Raw genomic sequence first — 22,619 nt, 5'->3', positions numbered from 1 at the left:
GATGAACAGTCTGGTCTAGGCTGATGGATTCTATGCTAACAGTGAATAACGTAAAGCTGCACCTACCTGGGCTCCCTGCCCCTCCCTGTGCCTCCATGCAGCCGAGCCGAGAGTGCCGTGCTGTCTATCACAACAGCATGGGAGTGGGGGAGACAGACTGAGAAAGTGAGATGGAGGGAGAGAGAGAGGTATGCCAGCTCTCGTTCACCACAGCATCCGATTCCAGCTTCACTCCTTTTTTACTCCTCTGTCGTCCTCTTCCTCACTGCCTGGTGCTCATCCCTGCTCAGTGCTCTCTCACACACTCACCAGCCTGCCCAATACAGATGTGAGAACACACTGAGTTCACCGCTCTGCTGCCCTGCCTGCCTCACAGAGAGAGAGAGAGAGAGAGAGAGAGAAAGAGAACACAGCAATGTTCTATAAGCACATTGTGAAAGAGCTCGGCGAATGCAGAATACAGAGAGATCTAGAGAGAGAGAGGGAGAAAAAGAGGGGGGATAGTGAGAAAGTGAGAGAGAGCAGGATGGCAGACTGCCCAGATTGAGAGAGAGAGAGAGGGGGGGGGGGGGGGGGGGCGTAGGAAGGGTGTTGGTGGGGCTTTGGATAAAGGGAAGGAGGGGAGAGTTGGATACACCACATGGGTGGTGAAGTATCACAGTCACTATGAGTGTGAGCGTGTGTGTCTGTGTGTGCCAATGACTGCATATATGAATGGACAAAGTCACTGATCACATGACACCGTGCAATCCTATGTGAAGACTCAATAGCCAAATGAAGTCAGTTAAGATGGCATATCATGGAGACATAACATGCGCAGTTTGAGCTACTCCAGGAAGTGGAGCTACTCCAGCTTGCTCAGTGCTGTCCACTCTAAATGGGCTCCCGAGTGGTGCAGCGGTCTAAGGCACTGCATCTCACTGCTAGAGGTGTCACTGAAGACACCCTGTTTCGAATCCAGGTTGTATCACAACTGGCTGTGATTGGGAGTCCCATAGGGCGGCACACAATTGGCCCAGCGTTGTCTGGGTTTGCTGGTGTAGGCCGTCATTGTAAATAAGAATTTGTTCCTAACTGACTTGCCTAGTTAAAAAAATTTTTTAAAGGAGTAACTCAAGTTGAAGGCTGACTATGGTACAGCAGGCTGCCATTAGCAATTAAATTATCTTTTACCTTCTTCTCAGCAACTAAATTATCCTTATACCTTCTTCTCTGTGTGATTTTAAAGTAATTGGTTCAAGGACATACTGTACATCTGGTGTATTAAAGGCAACTATTGATACCATAATTATTTACACAAAGATTCCCATTATTCTGCAAATGCCTGCAGTACCGCAGTTGGCCTTAAACATCCGCGGCTTTAATGAGAGGGGGCAGTCGTTCTCCACTGATGTATGCGAATGTGCATACACCTTATTAGGTAAACATCTTAACACTCCAGTTTTAAGCCTTGTCCCACAGAAGCATAAAAATAGGATGATAAGCACAGGACAACAGTACTGAAAATTATTTACTCTAGTAGAGGGACGGGGCAGAGAGAGAGATGGCACTATACCCATTCGCCTTTGGAAATGTGGATACAGATGTAAGATCTTAATTTGATCACCCTGTTGCAGGAGAACTTCCCTGCAATGTAGGAATTATAAAACATTTAGTGTATTTGAGGTTTGAAAAGGCTTCTGAAGTTTGTAATTTCCACTTTGAAATTTCAGACTGGATTTTCCTTTACGAAAACTGTATTAACCCCTACAAAAAGGTACATTTATTATAATCCACATAATAATTCACATTTCCTTTTGCTGCAGGATTATTTTCCTGCTGTAGCTAACTGGCTCAAATTAATATCCTACAACAGTACATCACTCTCTAACATACAGTACCTTTCAAAGGTTTGGACACATCTACTCATTACTCATCCCATCTGGTTTGTGCTTAGTGGGACTATCATTTGTTTTTCAACAGGACAATGACCCAACACAGCTCCAGGCTGTGTAAGTGCTATTTGACCAAGAAGGAGAGTGATGGAGTGCTGCATCAGATGACCTGGTCTCCACAAATCACCCGACGTCAACCCAATTGAGATGGTTTGGGATGAGTTGGACCGCAGAGTGAAGGAAAAGCAGCCAACAAGTGCTCAGTATATGTGGGAACTCCTTCAAGACTGTTGGAAAAGCATTCCAGGTGAAGCTGGTTGAGAGAATGCCAAGAATGTGCAAAGGGTGGCTACTTTGAAAAATCTCAAATTTAACACTTTTTGGGTTACTGCATGATTCCATGTGTTATTTTATAGTTTTGATATTTCCACTACTATTCTACAATGTAGAAAATAGTAAAAATAAAGAACAACCCTTGTATGAGTAGGTGTGTCCAAACTTTTGACTAGTACTGTAGGTGCAGGAGACAAAACATGGATGGACACACGAGTTTGGTCTGTGTGTGTGTCAAATCAAATCAAATCAGATTTGTCAATTGCTTCGTAAAAAACAGGTGTAGACTAACAGTGATATGCTTATTTCCCAATAGAAAAATAGAAAAATTATAGAAAAAATTATGGATTAAACAACGAGGAATAAATACACAATGAGTAACGATATCTTGGCTATATACACAGCGTATCAGTGCCAAGCCATTGTGCAGGGGTACGAGGTAATTGAGGTAGATACAGTATATACATATAGGTAAGGGTAAAGGTACAAGGCAACAAGATAAATAATAAGCAGTAGCAGCAGAGTATGTGAGTCAAAACCGTTAGTGCAAAAGGGTGTCAATGCAGATAGTCCGGATAGCCATTTGGGTAACTATTTATGAGTCTTATGGTTTGGGGGTAGAAGCTTTTAAGGGTCCTGTTGGTTCCAGATTTTGTACCGGTACTGATTGCCATGCTGTAGCAGAGAGAACAGTCTATGACTTGGGTGGCTGGTCCTCGACAATTTTTAGGGCCTTCCTCTGACACCGCCTGGTATACAGGTCCTGGATGGCAGGGAGTTCAGCGCCAGTGATGTACTGGACTATACGCACTACCCTTTGTAGCGCCCTGCGGTTGGATTCCAGGCAATTTCCATACCAAGCGGTGATGCAACCAGACAAGATGCTCTCAATTGTGCAGCTGTAGAACCTTTTGAGGATCTGAGGGCCCATGCCAAATATTTAAAAGCCTCTTGAGGGTGCCTTCTTCACGACTGTGTTGGTGTGTGTGGACCATGTTAATTTCTTAGTGATGTGGACACCGAGGAACTTAAAGCTCTCAAACCGCTCCACTACAGCTCCGTCGATGCGGATTAGGGTGTGCTCAGCCCTCCATTTCCTGTAGTCCACAATCAGCTCCTTTGTCTTGCTGACGTTGAGGGAGAGGTTGTTCGACTTCCAGGGTGGGTTCTCCTGGCACCACACCACCAGGTCACTGACCTCCTCCCTATAGACAGTCTCATTGTCTGTGATCGGGCCTACCACCACCATGTCATCAGCAAACTTAATAATGGTGTTAGAGTCGTGTGTGGCCACGCAGTTGTGGGTGAACAGGAAGTACAGGAGGGGTATAAGCACGCACCCCTGAAGGGCCCCATGTTGAAGGTCAGTGTGGTAGATGTGTTGTTACCTACCCTCACTACCTGGGGGCGCACGTCAGAAAGTCCAGGATCCAGTTGCAGAGGGAGGTGTTCAGTCCCAGGGTCCTGAGCTTAGCGATGAGCTTGGAGGGCACTAAGGTGTTGAATGGAATGAACAGCATTCTCACATAGATTGAAGTTGCCAGGGATAATAGAAGGGTGCCAGAGGAGATTGCTGACATTTTTACGGGCTCCTAACCAATTGTGCTATTTTGCGTGTTTTTTCGCATTGTTTATAACTTATTTTGTACATAATGTTTCTGCCACCATTTCTTATGACCGAAAAGAGCTTCTAGATATCAGAACAGCGATTACTCACCTCGAACTGGACACAGATTTTTTCTTTAACGCAGGTCTGGGTGCCTTGTGAGAATTCGTCGGTGAGTGTGTAATAGTGGTGGTATGTAATAGTGGTATATAGGTAGAGGGTTAGTTGGTGGTGCAATTTTTTCCTTTTCACCTCTTACTTTTTATTTTTTGAAAAGATGTAATGGGATTGACCACACACAACACATGCATAAACTAAATGTGCGAATGCCATGATACCAAAGAAGAAGAAGAAAGTGAGGTAGGTAAACGCAAGGAGTAGCTTTAATGCTTCTATAGGAAGTATTCAAATAAAAAATAGTTTGCTTCAAATTAAGATGTTTATAACAGATGAAGATATTGTCAGAGAGTTTTGCTTTTTAATGTTACTAGAACAAAAAAATACCATACTTTTGGGGATTTTCACAAAATGTAATCCATAGAAGGGTCCTTTGGATGAAGGATTGTTGACATATATTTGACAATTGTATTTTAAAGCATAATTGAGGAATAAATTATTGAAGTTGGAACATTTGTGACATTGGCTGCATTTACACAGGAAGCCCAATTCTGATATTTTTTCCACTAATAAGTCTTTTGACATATCACATCAGATCTTTTCACATCATATTTTTTTAAGAGTTGATATGATTGGTTAAAATACCAATTACAGAAAAAAATACATATTGTCATTTTGGCCTTACCCAGGCCTCCTTTAAGACCATAACGTTTCATCTGTAGGTCCTACAAAGCAAAAATGTTAGTCATATGAAGATTTACTGCTTGCTCTGTAATATGAGTAGTATTTTGACTTCAATAAAAAAATATAAAAAAATAATTGAGGAATATAGTCAAATAAAAACAAATATTGAAAATATAACATTTTATTTATGTCTGTCTGTAATAGAGCCCTTTTGTGGGGAAAAACTGATTGACTGGGCCTGGCTCCCTAGTGGGTGGGCCTGACTGCCAAGTGGGTGGGCCTATGAGTGATTTCCTTATATTTTTCTAACCATTTCCATTTTATTATTGTTTTTTGAACTTCTAACGGAAGGAAGATTAATCAAAGAGTCCAAATCTAATGTCATCATCAGATCCCTCTTTCTCTTCCGCAGCAGCAGGAGAAACGCCAGCTGCAGCAGACCCAGCAGCAGCAGGAGCTGCCACAGCGCCGCCTGCTGTCACGGAGGACACTTTAGAGCGCAGAGTTCATGACTTCATTGATGTCTTTTCCATTAAATTCATTGACAATCTTGTCTAGGCGCTCAACTCCGGCCTCGATTCCTACACTCCCCAAAATGGTCTTGATATCCTTGGAGGGGCTGGTGTTGCCACCGAGCACAGGCAGGAGGTAAGCGGACACGTAACGCATTTTTAAATATAAACAGACACGAAACGTCGGTCACGCTGAATTTTCCGGAAGAGAAAGAGCCCTTATATGAACTGTAACTCACCAAAATCTTTGACATTGTTGCGTTTATATTTTTTGTTCAGTATAATATACCCTCCTTTTACTTGTATCATTGCACGTCCTGCAAACCACCAGCAGAGGGCGATCATTTTGAATCCATCATCACATTTTCTCTGCTTACAAATTGGATCATAACTCTAAAAGTACCTGCGATCCCACCCTGGAAGTCGATGTTGAAGATATAGCTAAAGTTCAAACATTTGTCATGTTGATTAAAAAAGTGATATTTTAGCTCCCATCCTCATGCCAATGAAAACCTAATCTGTTAGAATTATTTTAGTTAGAATTTACATTGAAAACTGAATTTACTATAGTCCATAGAATAGCTTGAGAAGAAGAGGTGAAGCGAGAGAGTTAGCTATCTCAAAAGAATCTGTGCAAAATAAACCCAATGCGTTTCTATGGGCTATGGGTTTGACTCGCATTATCAGGGCGGATACATGAGCACGTCGTCATTATATACAGATTTCTGATATACTTCAATCAGTCCATGGGTGCATCTCAAAGTATATTTTCTTGATTCCTCACATCCTCTCTTCATGCCTCTTTCTCAAAAATAATTAGATGAGAAAAGATGACAGGAGTAACCATGAAACGGTATTCAGCTGACACTAAGATATCTGTTTCCGTAGTGTAGTGGTTATCACGTTCGCCTCACACGCGAAAGGTCCCCGGTTCGAAACCGGGCGGAAACATTTATTTTGTTGGACTGCATATCGGTACACAAAAGTTGTTTAATTTCTTCGGCAAAGGTTACATTAAATGATCATCTAAAACATAGTGAACGTGCACTCTTGAGAGATATTACAAAAGTGGCCAAACGAAAAGTTTAGTTACAGAGCAGTCTCGCGAGATATTCATCAACGTTGCCATGACGACACTGTTGTCGTTTGAGCTATCGCAGATTAATGTGTTTAGCTAGGCAGCGTGCTAGCTGTTTACTTTTTCAAAGATAGTCCCTTTTCAGCTATATCTGTGCGTGGTAGCAGTATTTCAGAATGGTACGTACGTGTATTATCTTTTCAACAATATAATAAAGCGTTACAGTTAGACTCACTGCAGTGTGGCCACGTTAGCGTCTAGCTAACTTACGTTAGCTAGCTACTAGTACTGTAATGTTCATCTAGCTTCATGAATACATGCAATGTCTGCATTGTAGCTAGCTAACGTAAACATACTCAACTCCACGCAATGGTAAAGGAAGTTTAGAATTAACTTCACCGCGGAGTGGAGCCGAGACCAGTCGGTGGTTGTATTTGATTAAGTTTTATTGAAAAAGTATTGTAACGACAGTTATAGTATGTATTTCAGCAAACAAAGGCACGACACTTTTGAGGAAAAACAGAGGTGGGCGTTTAATTTTTGAGCTAACGTTACTGGTAACGTTATTGACCTTGGGTGAATCGATGTAACGTTAGCTAGCTATGAGTTTAATCCGCTACCTTTTATCTAGCTCGGTAGTTAGAAGTAACATTTTTAGATGTCGTTGCATTACAGCCACCCAAAAAGAAGGCTGCAGCCAAGTCTGCCAAAGGGAAGACACCCACAGTAGTAGATGGCCTTTCCACGGAGGAGATGTCGAAGGAGCAGGTAGGTGTTATTTCATGCACCTCTACACATTAGCTACACACTGATGCTCCATTACTAGGTCAGTGATAGCTAACTGTGCAAACATACATTGTGCAAACAAGTACTGTACTAGCTACTGAGCAACTATAGCAAATCAAATGTTATTTGTCACATGCGCCGAATACAACAGGTGTAGACATTTCAGTGAAACGCTTACTTACAAGCCCTTAACCAACAATGCAGTTTAAGAAGAAGAAAAAAAGTAAGAGATAAGAATAACAAATTATTAAAGAGCAGCAGTAAATAACAATAGCGGAGCTATATACAGAGGGTACCGGTACAGAGTCAATGTGCGGGGGCACCGGTGTCGAAGTAATTGAGGTAATATGTACATGTAGGTAGAGTTATTAAGTGACTATGCATAGATAATAACAGAGAGTAGCAGCATAGAGGGGGGGGGGGGGGGGGGGGGGGGGGGCAATGCAAATAGTCTGGGTAGCCATTTGATTAGCTGTTCAGGGGTCTTATGGCTTGGGGTAAAAGCTGTTTAGAAGCCTCTTGGACCTAGATTTGGCACGCCAGTACAGCTTGCCGTGCGGTAGCAGTGAGAAGAATCTATGGCTAGGGTGGCTGGAGTCTGACAATTTTTAGGGCCTTCCTCTGACACCGCTTGGTGTAGAGGCCCTGGATGGCAGGAAGCTTGGCCCCGGTGATGTACTGGGCTGTACTCACTACACTCTGTAGTGCCTTGTGGTCGGAGGCCGAACAGTTGCCTTACCAGGCAGTGATGCAACCCGTCGGGATGCTCTCGATGGTGCAGCTGTAAAACGTTTTGAGGATCTGAGGACCCATGCCAAATCTTTTCAGTCTCCTGAGGAGGAATAGGTTTTGTCGTGCCCCCTTGTACCATGTTAGTTTGTTGGTGATGTGGACGCCAAGGAACTTGAAGCTCTCAACCTACTCCACTACAGCCCCGTCGATGAGAATGGGGGTGTGTTCAGTCCTCCTTTTCCTGTAGTCCACAATCTTTGTCTTGATCACGTTGAGGGGGAGGTTCCTGTCCTTGCACCACACGGTCAGGTCTCTGACCTCCTTCCTATAGGCTGTCTCATTGTTGTCGGTGATCAGGCCTACCACTCTTGTCATCAGCAAACTTAATAATGGTGTTGGAGCCGTGCCTGGCTGTGCAGTCATGAGTGAACAGGAAGTATAGGAGGGAACTGAGCACGCACCCCTGAGTGGCCCCCGGGTTGAGGATCAGCGTGGTAGATGTGTTGTTACCTATCCTTACCACCTGGGGGCGGCCCGTCAGGAAGTCCAGGATCCAGTTGCAGACTGAGGTGTTTAGTCCCAGGATCCTTAGCTTAGTGATGAGCTTTGAGGGCACTATGGTGTTGAACGATGAGCTGTAGTCATTGAATAGCATTCTCACATAGGTGTTCCTTTTTTCCAGGTGGGAAAGGGCAGTGTGGAGTGCAATAGAGATTGCATCATCTGTGGATCTGGTGGTGCGGTATGCAAATTGGAGTGGGTCTAGGGTTTCTGGGATGATGGTGTTGTGAGCCATGACCAACCTTTCAAAGCCTTTCATGGCTACAGACGTGAGTGCTACAGGTTGGTAGTCATTTAGGCAGGTTACCTTAGTGTTCTTGGGCACAGGGATTATGGTGGTCTGCTTTAAACATGTCAGACAGGGAGAGGTTGAAAATGTCAGTGAAGACACTTGCCAGTTGGTCAGTGCATGCTCGGGGTACACGTCCTGGAAATCAGTCAGGCCCTGCGGCCTTGTGAATGTTGACCTGTTTAAAGGTCTTACTCACATCGGCTGCGGAGAACGTGATCACACAGTCAACCCGAAACAGCTGATGCTCTCATGCATGTTTCAGTGTTACTTGCCTTGAAGCGAGCATAGAAGTGATTTAGCTTGTCTGGTAGGCTTGTGTCACTGGGCAGTTCTCGGCTTCCCTTTGTAGTCTGTAATAGTTTGCAAGCCCTGCCACATCCAACGAGTGTCGGAGCCGGTGTAGTACGATTCGATCTTAGTCCTGTATTGATGCTTTGCCTGTTTAATGGTTCGTCGGAGGGCATAGTGGGATTTCTTATAAGCTTCTGGGTTAGAGTCCCGCTCCTTGAAAGCGGCAGCTCTACCCTTTAGCTCAGTTCGAATGTTCCTCGTAATCCATGGCTTCTGGTTGGGGTATGTTCGTACAGTCACTGTGGGGACGACTTCCTCGATGCACTTATTGATAAAGCCAGTGACTGATGTGGTGTACTCCTTAATGCCATCGGAAGAATCCCATAACATATTCCAGTCTGTGGTAGCAAAACAGTCCTGTAGTTTAGCATCTGCTTCATCTGTCCACTTTTTTATAGAAAGTCACTGGTGCTTCCTGCTTTAATTTTTGCTTGTAAGCAGGAATCAGGAGGATAGAGTTATAGCCAGATTTGCCAAATGGAGGGTGAGGGAGAGCTTTGTATGCGTTTCTGTGTGTGGAGTGAAGGTGGTCTAGAATTTTGTTCCCTCTGGTTGCACATTTAACATGCTGATAGAAATCAGGTAAAACTGATTTAAGTTTCCCTGCATTAAAGTCCCCGGCCACTAGGAGCACCGCCTCTGGATGAACGTTTTCCTGTTTGCTTATGGCGGAATATAGCTCATTGAGTGCCGTTTTAGTGCCAGCATCGGTCTGTGGTGGTATGTAGACAGCTACGAGAAATACAGATGAAAACTCTCTAGGTAGATAGTGTGGTCTACAGCTTATCATTAGATACTCTACCTCAGGCGAGCAAAACCTTGAGACTTCCTTAGATATCGTGCACCAGCTATTGTTTACATATATGCATAGGCCCCCGCCCCGTGTCTTACCAGAGGCTGCTGTTCTGTCCTGTTGATAGAGTGTATCAAATAAACCATTTGCGTGATAAGCAATGGGTTATGCTGCATAGCATATATTTATCTGAATCTACATGATGATGTTCTCTGTGTTAGCTGGAGGAGCACATTGTGCGGCTGCGGGAGGAGCTGGACAGGGAGAGGGAGGAGAGGAACTACTTCCAGCTGGAGAGGGACAAGATCCACACCTTCTGGGAGATCACCAAGAGACACCTGGACGAGAGGAAGGCAGACCTGAGGAACAGAGACCGGGAGATGGAAGAGGCTGAGGAGCGCCACCAAGTAGAGATCAAGGTATAACACACACACATCTACACACACATACAGTAGCAGACACACAAACAGTGTTTAACCACATTAGAACAGTTATCAGGGTCCTTACTGTTACTGTTTTGTTCCTCAGGTGTACAAGCAGAAAGTGAAGCATCTGCTGTATGAGCACCAGAACAGCATCTCAGAGCTGAAGGGAGAGGGAGTGGTCTCTAACAAGCTGATGCAGAACGAGCACGCCGAGCTGGAGAACGAGCTCTGCAAGGGCATACGCACCCTCAAAGTGGACTTTAAGGAGCAGGAGCTCTCCAACGAGAACCTCATCAAGGGCCTCAAACTGGTGCATGGCGTCCTTGCTCTCTCTGTCAATATGAGCTTCTCACCACCCAGATCAAAGTTGTGCCTTTTTATCACATTTGCTTTCCACACACGTCTAGGTGACATTGCATTGATTGTCAATTATTTCAATTTCTGTTTCAACAGAAAAACGACCAGGAAATTACCAAAACGAGAAATGACTTTGAGAGACAAGTGCAGGGTGATTATAGCTGTGCCTGTGTTGTCGTTAAACTGTACTCACATGCGTACATATACCCAAAATATGAACCATAGCCATCTCTCTCTGTCTATTGCCATTTGTCTGACCTGCTGAGTAGAAATTGAGGCCAAGTATGAGAAGAAGATGCAGATGCTGCGTCAGGAGCAGGACCTGAGGAGGAAGACAGAGATCCACGAGATCGAGGAGAGGAAGAACAGCCAGATCAACACGCTGATGAAGAACCACGAGAAGGCTTTCAGCGACATCAAGAACTACTACAACGACATCACCCTGAACAACCTGGCCCTCATCAACTCACTCAAGGTTAGCAATACCACAACAATATCAGCTAATGACCAAGGTATTTGTTCTGCTCAATAACAATAACCTATGCCCAATCAACTGACTGAGGATTAGAAATTCCTCAACGTACAGTATCATCAAACCTAACCTAGGCCTCATCAACTCACAACTTACTTGTGTATTACAAGACGATAACAGAGAGGTGTATGATTACTCATAGGTCCTGATTTTTAGCAGAAGGGTTCACTGTGTGGTGTGCCTGACTGACAGTGGCCAGGGTTTAGAGCCCTGGAGGGCAAACTGTTACACTGACACATCAATCCAATACAAGCTAGTAACAAGTTGTTTACATGGCCTGTGTGTGTCTATCAGGAACAAATGGAGGAGATGAAGAGGAAGGAGGAGCGTCTGGAGAAGGACATGGCAGAGGTGCTGCTGCAGAACAAGCGCCTGACGGAGCCCCTGCAGAGGGCCAAGGAGGAGGTGACCGAGCTGCAGAAACAACTGGCCAACTACGAGAAGGACAAGACCTCACTGGCGGTGGGTTACACACACAAACACAGAATAGAATACATGATATCTGGTTATATGGTCATTATACAGAAGATTTATAGCAAAAAGCAACAATGTAGCAGTATGACAGATATGCATAACAAATATTCATATAGCAACATGGAAAAGTAAAATTCTCTCAAATGTTCTATAATGAATGGTTTGTGTTGGGTGTATCTGAGAGTGAATAGAAATGTAGTAGGGTACTTGGTGAAAGTAAACAGGAGTGATGGTGCCTTTCTTGACAGGGGGCCAAAGCACATTTGAAGGTCGCAGACAAGGAGATGAAAGACCTGAAGTGGGAACACGAAGTGCTGGAACAGAGGTTTAGTAAGGTGAGAAGCTACAATTACACACACACACACACACACACACACACACACACACACACACACACACACACACACACACACACACACACACACACACACACACACACACACACACACACACACACACACACACACGTCCAAGCGTGCACTCACACACACATGCACACAAACTCTGGTTTGTTATGACAAAGGCTTTTGTCCTCACATGTTGCATAAATTGTTGTCACTTGATTGAATCAAATCAAATGTTATTTGTCACAAGCGCCGAATACAACAGGTGTAGTAGACCTTACAGTGAAATGCGTACTTACAAGCCCTTAACCAACAATGCTTTAAGAAGTTAAGAAAAAAACAAGTTAAGTAAAAAAAATAGATAAGTAGAAAATAGAAAAAAAAGTAACAAATAATTAAACAGCAGCAGTAAAATAACAAGTGAGGCTATATACAGGGGTTGCCGGTACAGATTCAATATGTGGGGGCACCGGTTAGTTGAGGTAATATGTACATGTAGGTAGAGTTAAAGTGACTATGCATAGATTATAAGTAGAGAGTAGCAGCAGCGTAAAAGAGGGGTCTGGGTAGCCCTTTGATTAGCTGTTCAGGAGTCTTATGGCTTGGGGGTAGAAGCTGTTAAGAAGACTTTTGGACCTCAACTTGGCGCTCCGGTACCGCTTGCCGTGCGGTAGCAGAGAGAACAGTCTATGACTAAGGTGGCTGGTCTATGACAATTTTTAGGGCCTTCCTCTGACACCGCCTGATAAAGAGGTCCTGGATGGCAGGAAGCTTGGCCCCAGTGATGTACTGGGCCGTACGCACTATCCTCTGTAGTGCTTTGCGGTCGGAGGCCGAGCAGTTGCCATACCAGGCAGTGATGCAACCAGTCAGGTTGCTCTCGATGGTGCAGCTGTAGAACATTTTGAGGATCTGAGGACCCATGCAAAACAACAGAAAGTTTAGCCTTTTCAAATTTGATACAGAGAAGAATCTGAGAAACTCTCATGAACACAGTGCCAATTATTAAGGGTTAGAACTGAAAAGGTGTCGACACTGAAAACTGTGTTCCAATCTAATAAAAAAAATGAGTTTTTGGACCATAGTTTCCTTTGACGTGATTACAGAGGAGTTCAAGGATGAGTCCTTCTGCCCTTTTACCCTGTGTATGGGTCTTTTTATGAGACCACAGCACAAACTAACTACACAGACCGTTTATTAGGTTGACTAAAAACCTCCTAGTAACTGAACACTTTTCACCCATACAATGGCTACTATTGAAGGACAGTCCCTTGGCCTCTGTTATGCACTCACACACCCAAAAAAGGGAACTGAATTGAATCAAATGTAATTCTATCAAATTGATCCATGCTTAACTGATCTGTGTTTCTAACTGAGCTGAGCCAATCCTTTTGTCTGTGTGGTGCAGGTCCAGGTGGAGCGTGATGACCTGTATAAGAAGTTCACCCAGGCCATCCAGGAGGTGCAGCAGAAGAGTGGCTTTAAGAACCTCCTGTTGGAGAGGAAACTGGGGGCTCTGACCAACACCCTGGAGAAGAAGGAGGCTCAGCTCAACGAGGTGCTGTCTGCCTCCAACTTGGACCACACCGCCGTCGGCGTGGTCACACGCAAACTGGAGGTATGCTACCCTCCCTGTGCTACCTAACCCTAACCCTAGCTTTATGTCCACATCCTGGTTCAGCCCTAACTCTCAACCACAACCCTAACTGTAGCTTTATGTCCACATCCTGGTTCAGCCCTAACTCTCAACCACAACCCTAACTGTAGCTTTATGTCCACATCCTGGTTCAGCCCTAACTCTCAACCACAATCCTAACTGTAGCTTTATGTCCACATCCTGGTTCAGCCCTAACTCTCAACCACAATCCTAACTGTAGCTTTATGTCCACATCCTGGTTCAGCCCTAACTCTCAACCACAATCCTAACTGTAGCTTTATGTCCACATCCTGGTTCAGCCCTAACTCTCAACCACAATCCTAACTGTAGCTTTATGTCCACATCCTGGTTCAGCCCTAACTCTCAACCACAACCCTAACTGTAGCTTTATGTCCACATCCTGGTTCAGCCCTAACTCTCAACCACAATCCTAACTGTAGCTTTATGTCCACATCCTGGTTCAGCCCTAACTCTCAACCACCCTGACTACGCAAGACTACACAGCTCCATCATACCAAAGAAGCTACACTAGTACCCTACTCTCTTGTGTTGAGCTAACAGTAGAGTTGTGAAAACAACTAGCACCACACCTCATCATACCTGCTTTGTGGTGGATACTGGATACAAGCCAAGTTGTCATTCAAGATTAAAACAGAGAAGTGTTCTTAACAGAAAACTGTGATCTTCATTCCATCGTTTGACTATGTTTGCTGTTGCTAAGTCCTTGCTATCAGGTTTCTCTACCCTACTGTCCTAGAAGCTGATTATCATATGGCTTCAACCACATCAAATTGCAAACCTTGCCTGTGAGCGTAGTTATACTGGTGGAAGCTTACGGTAGACTATTCTGCAGCCAAACAACTCTATTTGTTTTTTCCTTGCAGGAAGTTTTGGACTCCAAGAACATTGCGATCAAAGACTTGCAGTATGAGTTGGCGCGGGTTTGTAAGGTGAGAATGTTGGCTGAATACAATGCCTTTTGGGTCTGAACCCTATTTAGTTTTGTACATTAAGCGGAAAACAACAGTATTATAACTATGTAATAGAATTACTAACCAATCCAAAATCAATACATTCTCATCATTATAGGCAAAAGTGATAATATACTGTTACTCTCAATAAATATTTTAACATCTCTGTCTGATGGGCAGGCCCATAATGACCTGCTGAAAACCTATGAGGCCAAGCTGCAGGCCTTTGGGATCCCTATGGAGGAGCTGGGCTTCAAGCCCCTGGAGAGCAGTGTGGGTGGACACTCCCTGGGCCAGGGCCCTGCAGGCCTGGTGTCTGCCCCCACATGAGGCCCCCAGGTTGGGCTCAGAGACACAAACACTCCCCTCACCCACACAGACTATCACTTACTGCAGTGCTAATGTGACTCTTCTTTCTATCTCACTCTCTCTTTATTGTAACGTTTGATAGAAATACTACTGAAGATCAACAGCAACTCTCTGTTTGCGAAGATGAACTGGTCTTTTTCCACTACACTGTAAACATTTCCAAATAAACATATTTTTAAAAGTATCTCAGCTGCTGTATGTGTATATACTCACACATGGTGGAGGAACAACAATATATATGTTTTTATGCCGAGATGAGATCCTTGTTTGTTTGTTCAGTCATCTCACTAAATCTGAAGGGCAGGCAAAAACCTATAACATAGACACCAGGGTAGATCAGCATATCATTAGGACTATCAAATCCCAACTCAAACAGGATTTCCTGAGTCTCACTGCCAACAAAGTTATTTTTCTGAGGAGCCTGCTATAGAGAGCAATAGTAAAGGCGTATTTTTGTAGGCACTAATTCCAGCATGGTGCGTTGAGCGAAGCCTATGGGAAAATGAATGGAGTTTTTGCAGGGTTTTTGAATGAATGCCAAAAATAAGGGCTGTGGTAAACACAGGCTTAGGAGATCTTATATATTTTGTTCTACAAGATAATCGTCATCAGCTAACATCACTTTTGTGAATTTTGAAGCATTTATGTAATAAAATTTAAAAAACAACACCCAAAGGCTTCTTAATTCATAAAGGGCACATTAACTGACTGATATCTCATAGAACAAAACGTATAAGCACTCTCTCAAGTAAGAAAGTTAAATCAAGCTACTTTTAAAGCTCGGACTCTGGTGATCCTTCTACATTTTTGGAAAACAGTAAATGGACTAAAGCGCACAAATTCATCTTCCTTGCCTAAGCAAGTTCTGTCTGACACTGGCATCATAATTGAGAAGAATAGGATAAGTGATGCTTTAATCATTTTATCTCGGCAGGCTTTTTATTTGAGAAAAACAGTGATTGACCCTGGTCAGTCAATCAACTGCTCTTCCCTCTGCCAGTCTCCAGCTGACTCGATGGTTAACCAGTCAACTTCAAGTGAATCTTTGTTTTAATTTCAACAATTTACTATTTGTGATGTGCTAGATGCCTTGCTTAAGATTAATGTAAAAAAAATCCACTAGGGCTGGTATGCTTGATGAATTTTTGCTGGAGCTCTCTGCCCCCCTGTTGCTGAATCATTAACCCATATGTTTTACCTGAATGTATAGCCCGTTTGTGTGGTATTAGGTAATATGTTAATATTAACTCTGCTGTTGTTATTATTGTACTATTAATAACATAACAATAATACCTGGTTATAAGATACAGTCCTTACCCTTTGTGCTATTGCAGTTCTGTTCTAGTTTTATTTACTGTCGTCCCTCATTTGATATGCATACATTCATCCTGCTCTATTCATTGCATTCCATGTGTACATTCATTGTCTCTCTGTTTCTGTACCTTTACAGAACCATACCCATGTACATACCCATGTTCATCTTCTCCTGTGTGTGATTAAAGTTATTGTGTGTGATTAAAGTCCCTGCTTTGTTCCCCTCTAACCAGGGGCGGTGTCAGTGAGTTTCAAACCAGTAAATATGTAGAGCCGGGTCGCTCTCTTTCATGGTTGTTACGCACGCCTCTGAGAAGAGGGAACGCAACTCCCTGCTACAACTCAACTCTCTGAAGTGCAAGAGGTATGGACTGTAGGTGCGAGTAAGGATGACACCAAAAGCAGAATTTACCGTTTACTAGAATTTATTTTCTTACACGGTAATATGGGGAAAAGGGGCTGGACGGAACCAAAGCAAAGAAAGTAAATATCAAAGTTCCCCCTCTCCTATCTAACCTGCCTACCCACTTAACTTACCTAACTTAACACCGCCTGGTGCCCTAACCAAAATACAGGGGGTGGTCCGCCCAGGTCTTACCTAGTGTGCCTAGACAGTAAATATACTACGGGTATATGTATGCCCGCGGGCCTCTTGCCTAAGCACTCCCAAAGTGCCTTCTCCTTCCCCCCTGGGAACAAACGAAACAGAGTAATTATTAACGATTTCACAAACACTCACAAACACAAACTGCTACCAACAACAACAGAACTGCTACCAACAACAACAGTACATACCACACGTTCTGATACACAACCAACACTATATCACAATCTAATTTTTCTCTCTCTCAATCTCCAAATCTCTACTCCAAATCTCATCTCTCTCCTCTCTCAATCTCTTCTCTCTACCCTCTTGGGCAGAACACTGGCTTTTATCTTCAGGTGGCAATGGTGATTAGAGTCAGCTGCTTCTTGACGAGGGGGCGGGGTCAGCTCCAATCACCAATTAGCCTGGGGTTGACCAATCAGCTGGTTGGGGAGTACTTCAGGAAGCCATCTCCTGAAACACACACTCAAATACAAAACAGAACACAGAAACTGGGGAACGTAACACGCCCACCACAAAAATTGCAAACATACAGTTTGTAATAACAAAAACCAACGCTTCCCCAGTTAGTAAACCCGTGATAGAGGGTCAGCAACCACATTCGCTGAGCCCTTCACATAGGCTATCTGTACATTATATCCTTGTACAATCAGAGCCCACCGCATAAGGCGGCGGTTCTGATTGTACATTTGCTTTAAGAACACTAAAGGATTATGGTCCGTGAAGACCATTACAGGAAAGGCACTGGATCCCACATATACCTCAAAGAACTGTAAGGCTAGCAATAAAGCTAGCGTCTCTTGTTCAATTGTGGAGTACCTTGACTGACACGAGTTGAACTTACGGGAGAAGAAACTGACGGGCCGATCCACTCCGTCTTCATCTTCCTGTAAGAGAACCGCACCCACCCCCACTATACTAGCGTCAACCTCCAACTTAAAAGGTTTGTCAAAGTTGGGGGCGGCAAGCACTGGGGCACTACAAAGTAGCGCTTAAGCGGACTCAAACGCATGGTTACAGTCCTTGGACCACCTAAATGGTACCTTGGGACTAAGCAGAGATGAAAGGGGAGCTACTACCGTCGAGAAATTCTTACAGAATGTACGATAGTACCCTACCATCCCTAGGAATCTGCGCAACTGGCGTCGAGTCGTGGGAGCAGGAAAAGCAACAATTGCCTCCAACAGCATCAACTCCCGAATATCAGCAAAGGTGTTAGCTTTGCTGGCTGAACACCATCGATTAAACAGAGACTCTTTGTCCCTAGCAAACTCAACAAAAGTACGGTGAGAGGGTTTCTTGTGGTTCCTGAAGCGCTGTCTATAAGCTTCAGGCACCAACTCATAAGCCCGCAACACGGTAGTTTTAACTGTTTCGTAGTGTAAACTGTCTTCCAGCGAGAGAGCAGCTACTACTTCCTGGGCTTTCCCAGACAATTTACATTGTAACAGGAGAGGCCAAACCTCAAGTGGCCAATGTAGCGCAGCGGCCACACGCTCAAACGCAGAGAAATAGGAATCAACTTCCGACTCTCGGAATGGTGGGACTAAAGCTATATTTTTACTTACATCAAAGTGGGCTTGATGCTGAGCAGCTTTTGGAGTCGTACTGGAGCCAGTTTCTATCTCCAGTTGTCGGATCCTCACCTCCTTGTCGGCTTCTATTTTCCTAATTTCAAGGTCAAAATGCATTTGTCTCTCTTTATCTTTTTGCTCCATTTCTAACCGGGCCAGCCTCACCTTTAGCCTAGCGGTCCCGTCTGAACGACCTGAAGCAGAAGATAAAGGATCGAATCGAGGCAATGTAAAGGGGGTACGAGCAACCCCTTCCTTCGCCCTGTCCTCCGACTTGGCATCAGAAGGTCTACCCGTCTCCTCTCCTTGCAATGAGAGATTTCTTTCTCTCACTAAACCCTCCCTGACTAGCACCAAAAGCTCAGCCTTTAGGGCTTTCTCAGGGATAACAAATCCATAATGGTCAGCTATAGCTATAAGGTCTACTTTTCGAAACCTCACCAAACAATCAATAGAGGGCGCTTCAATGAACTTGGAGATGGCTGAGGCAGCCATCTTGTACACAACAATCTACTGAAAACACAAACTAAACAAGTCATCCAAACTCACAACCTACCATCACACCTCAATCACTAACCACAGAGAGCTCAGTGCAGCAGGGTCCGGTGGGTTTAATGGAATCCCGGATGAGCCCCCATTATGTTACGCACGCCTCTGAGAAGAGGGAACGCAACTCCCTGCTACAACTCAACTCTCTGAAGTGCAAGAGGTATGGACTGTAGGTGCGAGTAAGGATGACACCAAAAGCAGAATTTACCGTTTACTAGAATTTATTTTCTTACACGGTAATATGGGGAAAAGGGGCTGGACGGAACCAAAGCAAAGAAAGTAAATATCAAAGTTCCCCCTCTCCTATCTAACCTGCCTACCCACTTAACTTACCTAACTTAACACCGCCTGGTGCCCTAACCAAAATACAGGGGGTGGTCCGCCCAGGTCTTACCTAGTGTGCCTAGACAGTAAATATACTACGGGTATATGTATGCCCACGGGCCTCTTGCTTAAGAACTCCCAAAGTGCCTTCTCCTTCCCCCCTGGGAACAAACGAAACAGAGTAATTATTAACGATTTCACAAACACCAACAACAACAGAACTGCTACCAACAACAACAGTACATACCACACGTTCTGATACACAACCAACACTATATCACAATCTAATTTTTCTCTCTCTCAATCTCCAAATCTCTACTCCAAATCTCATCTCTCTCCTCTCTCAATCTCTTCTCTCTACCCTCTTGGGCAGAACACTGGCTTTTATCTTCAGGTGGCAATGGTGATTAGAGTCAGCTGCTTCTTGACGAGGGGGCGGGGTCAGCTCCAATCACCAATTAGCCTGGGGTTGACCAATCAGCTGGTTGGGGAGTACTTCAGGAAGCCATCTCCTGAAACACACACTCAAATACAAAACAGAACACAGAAACTGGGGAACGTAACAATGGTCCTTTGACTCGCCGGATTTGTGACTTTTGCTGACAACACTACAATATGGTAGCCCACAGAGAGTACACAGGGTACTTTCCGCACTGCCCACCTGCAGTCCAGTGGAGTATGGTTCCGGGGTATCCAGTGGACGACTACCATTTGGATTATACCTTCTCTCTGGAGACTATGGAAACCCCCCGCCTGCCGACGGTGCAACATGGACCCTATGTCCTCTCTCCTCCACCTGTAAGATGCTACTTAGCATCATGTGGGGCCGCATCCCCGGTAACCCAGCGCATGGATTTGTCTTCTGCTTTCGAGTCCCGGGGGTTGCAGCACCGTCGACATCGCTGGATATGTCGTATGGTGTGCAGGAGGCCCATTTTTCCAGTGTTGAACAGAATATACAGTCTTCTTAGCATTATGTAAGGGGTTGTCTCTTCGGAACCAGCACCGTTGCCAGATATTTATATATATATATTGTTTAACCTTTATTTAACTAGGCAAGTCAGTTAAGAACAAATTCTTTTTTTTTTCTCTTTTTTTTTCTCTTTTTTATCCCCTTTTCTCCCCAATTTTCGTCGTATCCAATCGCTAGTAATTACTATCTTGTCTCATCGCTACAACTCCCGTACGGGCTCGGGAGAGACGAAGGTCGAAAGCCATGCGTCCTCCGAGGCACAACCCAACCAAGCCGCACTGCTTCTTTAACACAGCGCGCCTCCAACCCGGAAGCCAGCCACACCAATGTGTCGGAGGAAACACCGTGCACCTGGCCCCCTTGGTTAGCGCGCACTGCGCCCAGCCCGCCACAGGAGTCGCTGGAGCGCGATGAGACAAGGAAATCCCTACCGGCCAAACCCTCCCTATCCCGGACGACGCTAGCCCAATTGTGCGTCGCCCCACGGACCTCCCGGTCGCGGCCGGCTGCGACAGAGCCTGGGGGCGAACCCAGAGACTCTGGTGGCGCAATTAGCACTGCGATGCAGTGCCCTAGACCACTGCGCCACCCGGGAGGCCCCAAGAACAAATTCTTATTTACAATGACGGCCTACCAAAAGGCAAAAGGCCTCCTTTGGAACGGGGGCCTGGCATTAAAAATACAATAGAAATAAAGGACAAAACACACATCACAACAAGAGACAAGACAACACTTCATAAAGAGAGACCTAAGACAACAACATAGCAACGCAGCCACACATGACAATGCATCATGCTAACAACACAACATAACAACGAGAGACAACACAACACTACATAAAGAGAGACCTAAGACAACATAGCATGGCAGCAACACAACATAACAAAAACATGGTAGCTACACAACATGGTAGCAGAAAACATGGTACAAACATTATTGGGCACAGACAACAGCACAAAGGGCAAGAAGGTAGAGACAACAATACATCACACAAAGCAGCCACAACTCAGTAAGAGTGTCCATGATTAAGTGTTTGAATGAAGAGATTGAGATAAAACTGTTCAGTTTGAGTGTTTGTTGCAGCTCGTTCCAGTCATTAGCTGCAACGAACTGAAAAGAGGAGCGATCCAGGGATGTGTGTGCTTTGGGGACTTTTAACAGACTGTGACTGGGAGAACGGGTGTTGTATGTGGAGAATGAGGGCTGCAGTAGATATCTCAGATAGGGGGGAGTGAGGCCTAAAAGGGTTTTATATTTAAGCATCAACCAGTGGGTCTTGCGATGAGTATACAGAGATGACCAGTTTACAGAGGAGTATAGAGTGCAGTGATGTGTCCTATAAGGAGCATTGGTGGCAAATCTGATGGCCGAATGGTAAAGAACATCTAGCCGCTCGAGACCACCCTTACTTGCCGATCTATAAATTATGTCTCCGTAATCTAGCATGGGTAGGACGGTCATCTGAATCAGGGTTAGTTTTGCAGCAGGGGTGAAAGAGGAGCGATTACGATAGAGGAAACCAAGTCTAGATTTAACTTTAGCATGCGGCTTTGATATGTGCTGAGAGAAGGACAGTGCACCATCTCGCCATACTCCAAAGTACTTGTATGAGGTGACTACCTCAAGCTCTAAGAGGGGCATTCTTCTTACCAAACCACATGACCTTTGTTTTGGAGGTGTTCAGAACAAGGTTAAGGGTAGAGAAAGCTTGTTGGACACTAAGAAAGCTTTGTTGTAGAGCATTTAACACAACATCTGGGGAGGGGCCAGCTGACTCTAATACTGTATCATCTGCATACAAATGGATGAGACAGCTTCCTACTGCTTAAGCTATGTTATTGATGTAGATTGAGAAGTGCGTGAGCCTAGGATCGAGCCTTGGGGTACTCCCTTGGTCACAGGCAGTGGCTGAGACAGCAGATTTTCTGACTTTATACACCTACTCTTTGAGAGAGGTAGTTAACAAACCAGGCCAAAGACCCCTCAGAGACACCAATACTCCTTAGCCGGCGCACAAGTTTGGAATGATCTACCGTATCAAAAGCTTTGGCCAAGTCAACAAAAATAGCAGCACAATATTGCTTAGATTCAAGGGCAATGGTGACGTCTTTAAGGACCTTTAAGGTTGCAGTGACACGTCCATAACCTGAGCGGAAACCAGATTACTATAGAGAATACTATAGACATCAAGAAAGCCAGTCAGTTGATTATTGACAAGTTTTTCCAACACTTTTGATAAATATAAATAGGCCTATAACAGTTAGGATCTCCCCCTTTAAATAAAGGATGAACCGTGGCTACCTTTCAAGCAATGGGGACCTACCCAGAAAGGAGAGACAGGTTAAAAGGTTGGAGATATGCTTGGCGATGATAGGGGCAGCAACCTCAAAGAAGAAAGGGTCTAAACTATCTGACCCAGATGGTTCTTTC

General features: G+C 44.5%; 2 protein-coding genes, 1 non-coding gene and 1 pseudogene across 8 annotated transcripts in view; 2 read left to right on the top strand and 2 right to left on the bottom strand.

Annotated features, from left to right (window-relative positions):
• Positions 1–526, bottom strand: part of LOC129854193 (dysbindin domain-containing protein 1-like) — a 29,932-nt gene extending 29,406 nt beyond the window's left edge. Inside the window, exon 1 of one of the 4 annotated variants that reach the window (XM_055920982.1) lies at positions 67–526. In XM_055920982.1, coding sequence (XP_055776957.1) covers positions 67–97 — 31 coding nt within the window. In that variant the 5' untranslated portion in view covers positions 98–526. The remainder of the gene's footprint in view (positions 1–66) is intronic. The other 3 variants (XM_055920984.1, XM_055920983.1, XM_055920985.1) reach the window with 3 other exon arrangements.
• A 4,444-nt stretch (positions 527–4,970) lies between these two features.
• On the bottom strand, positions 4,971–5,354 carry LOC129854190 (60S acidic ribosomal protein P2-like; annotated as a pseudogene).
• On the top strand, positions 5,180–15,032 carry LOC129854189 (dynein regulatory complex subunit 4-like). Of its 3 annotated transcripts, XM_055920978.1 has the most exons (11): positions 6,240–6,383; positions 6,880–6,972; positions 9,941–10,138; positions 10,248–10,454; positions 10,598–10,652; positions 10,771–10,976; positions 11,328–11,495; positions 11,756–11,842; positions 13,260–13,469; positions 14,393–14,458; positions 14,660–15,032. In XM_055920978.1, exons 1-11 carry the CDS (start codon positions 6,381–6,383, stop codon positions 14,807–14,809), a joined length of 1,443 nt encoding a protein of 480 aa, XP_055776953.1. In that variant the 5' UTR covers positions 6,240–6,380; the 3' UTR covers positions 14,810–15,032. The 3 variants fall into 3 exon arrangements, with proteins under 3 accessions (XP_055776954.1, XP_055776953.1, XP_055776952.1); XM_055920979.1 differs by lacking the exons at positions 6,240–6,383; positions 10,598–10,652 and adding an exon at positions 5,180–5,262 and having other exon boundaries at positions 10,248–10,551; XM_055920977.1 differs by lacking the exon at positions 10,598–10,652 and having other exon boundaries at positions 10,248–10,551.
• Positions 6,005–6,077, top strand: trnav-cac (transfer RNA valine (anticodon CAC)). The gene has a single exon. It is a non-coding gene; the product is annotated as a tRNA-Val (tRNA).
• Positions 15,033–22,619: the final 7,587 nt, after the last annotated feature.

The sequence above is a fragment of the Salvelinus fontinalis genome, chromosome 4 (genome assembly GCF_029448725.1).
Source record: "Salvelinus fontinalis isolate EN_2023a chromosome 4, ASM2944872v1, whole genome shotgun sequence".
Classification (NCBI taxonomy): domain Eukaryota; kingdom Metazoa; phylum Chordata; class Actinopteri; order Salmoniformes; family Salmonidae; genus Salvelinus; species Salvelinus fontinalis.
The sequence above is the reverse complement of the archived record's forward strand: the minus strand, read 5'-3'. Positions and strand labels throughout refer to the sequence as shown.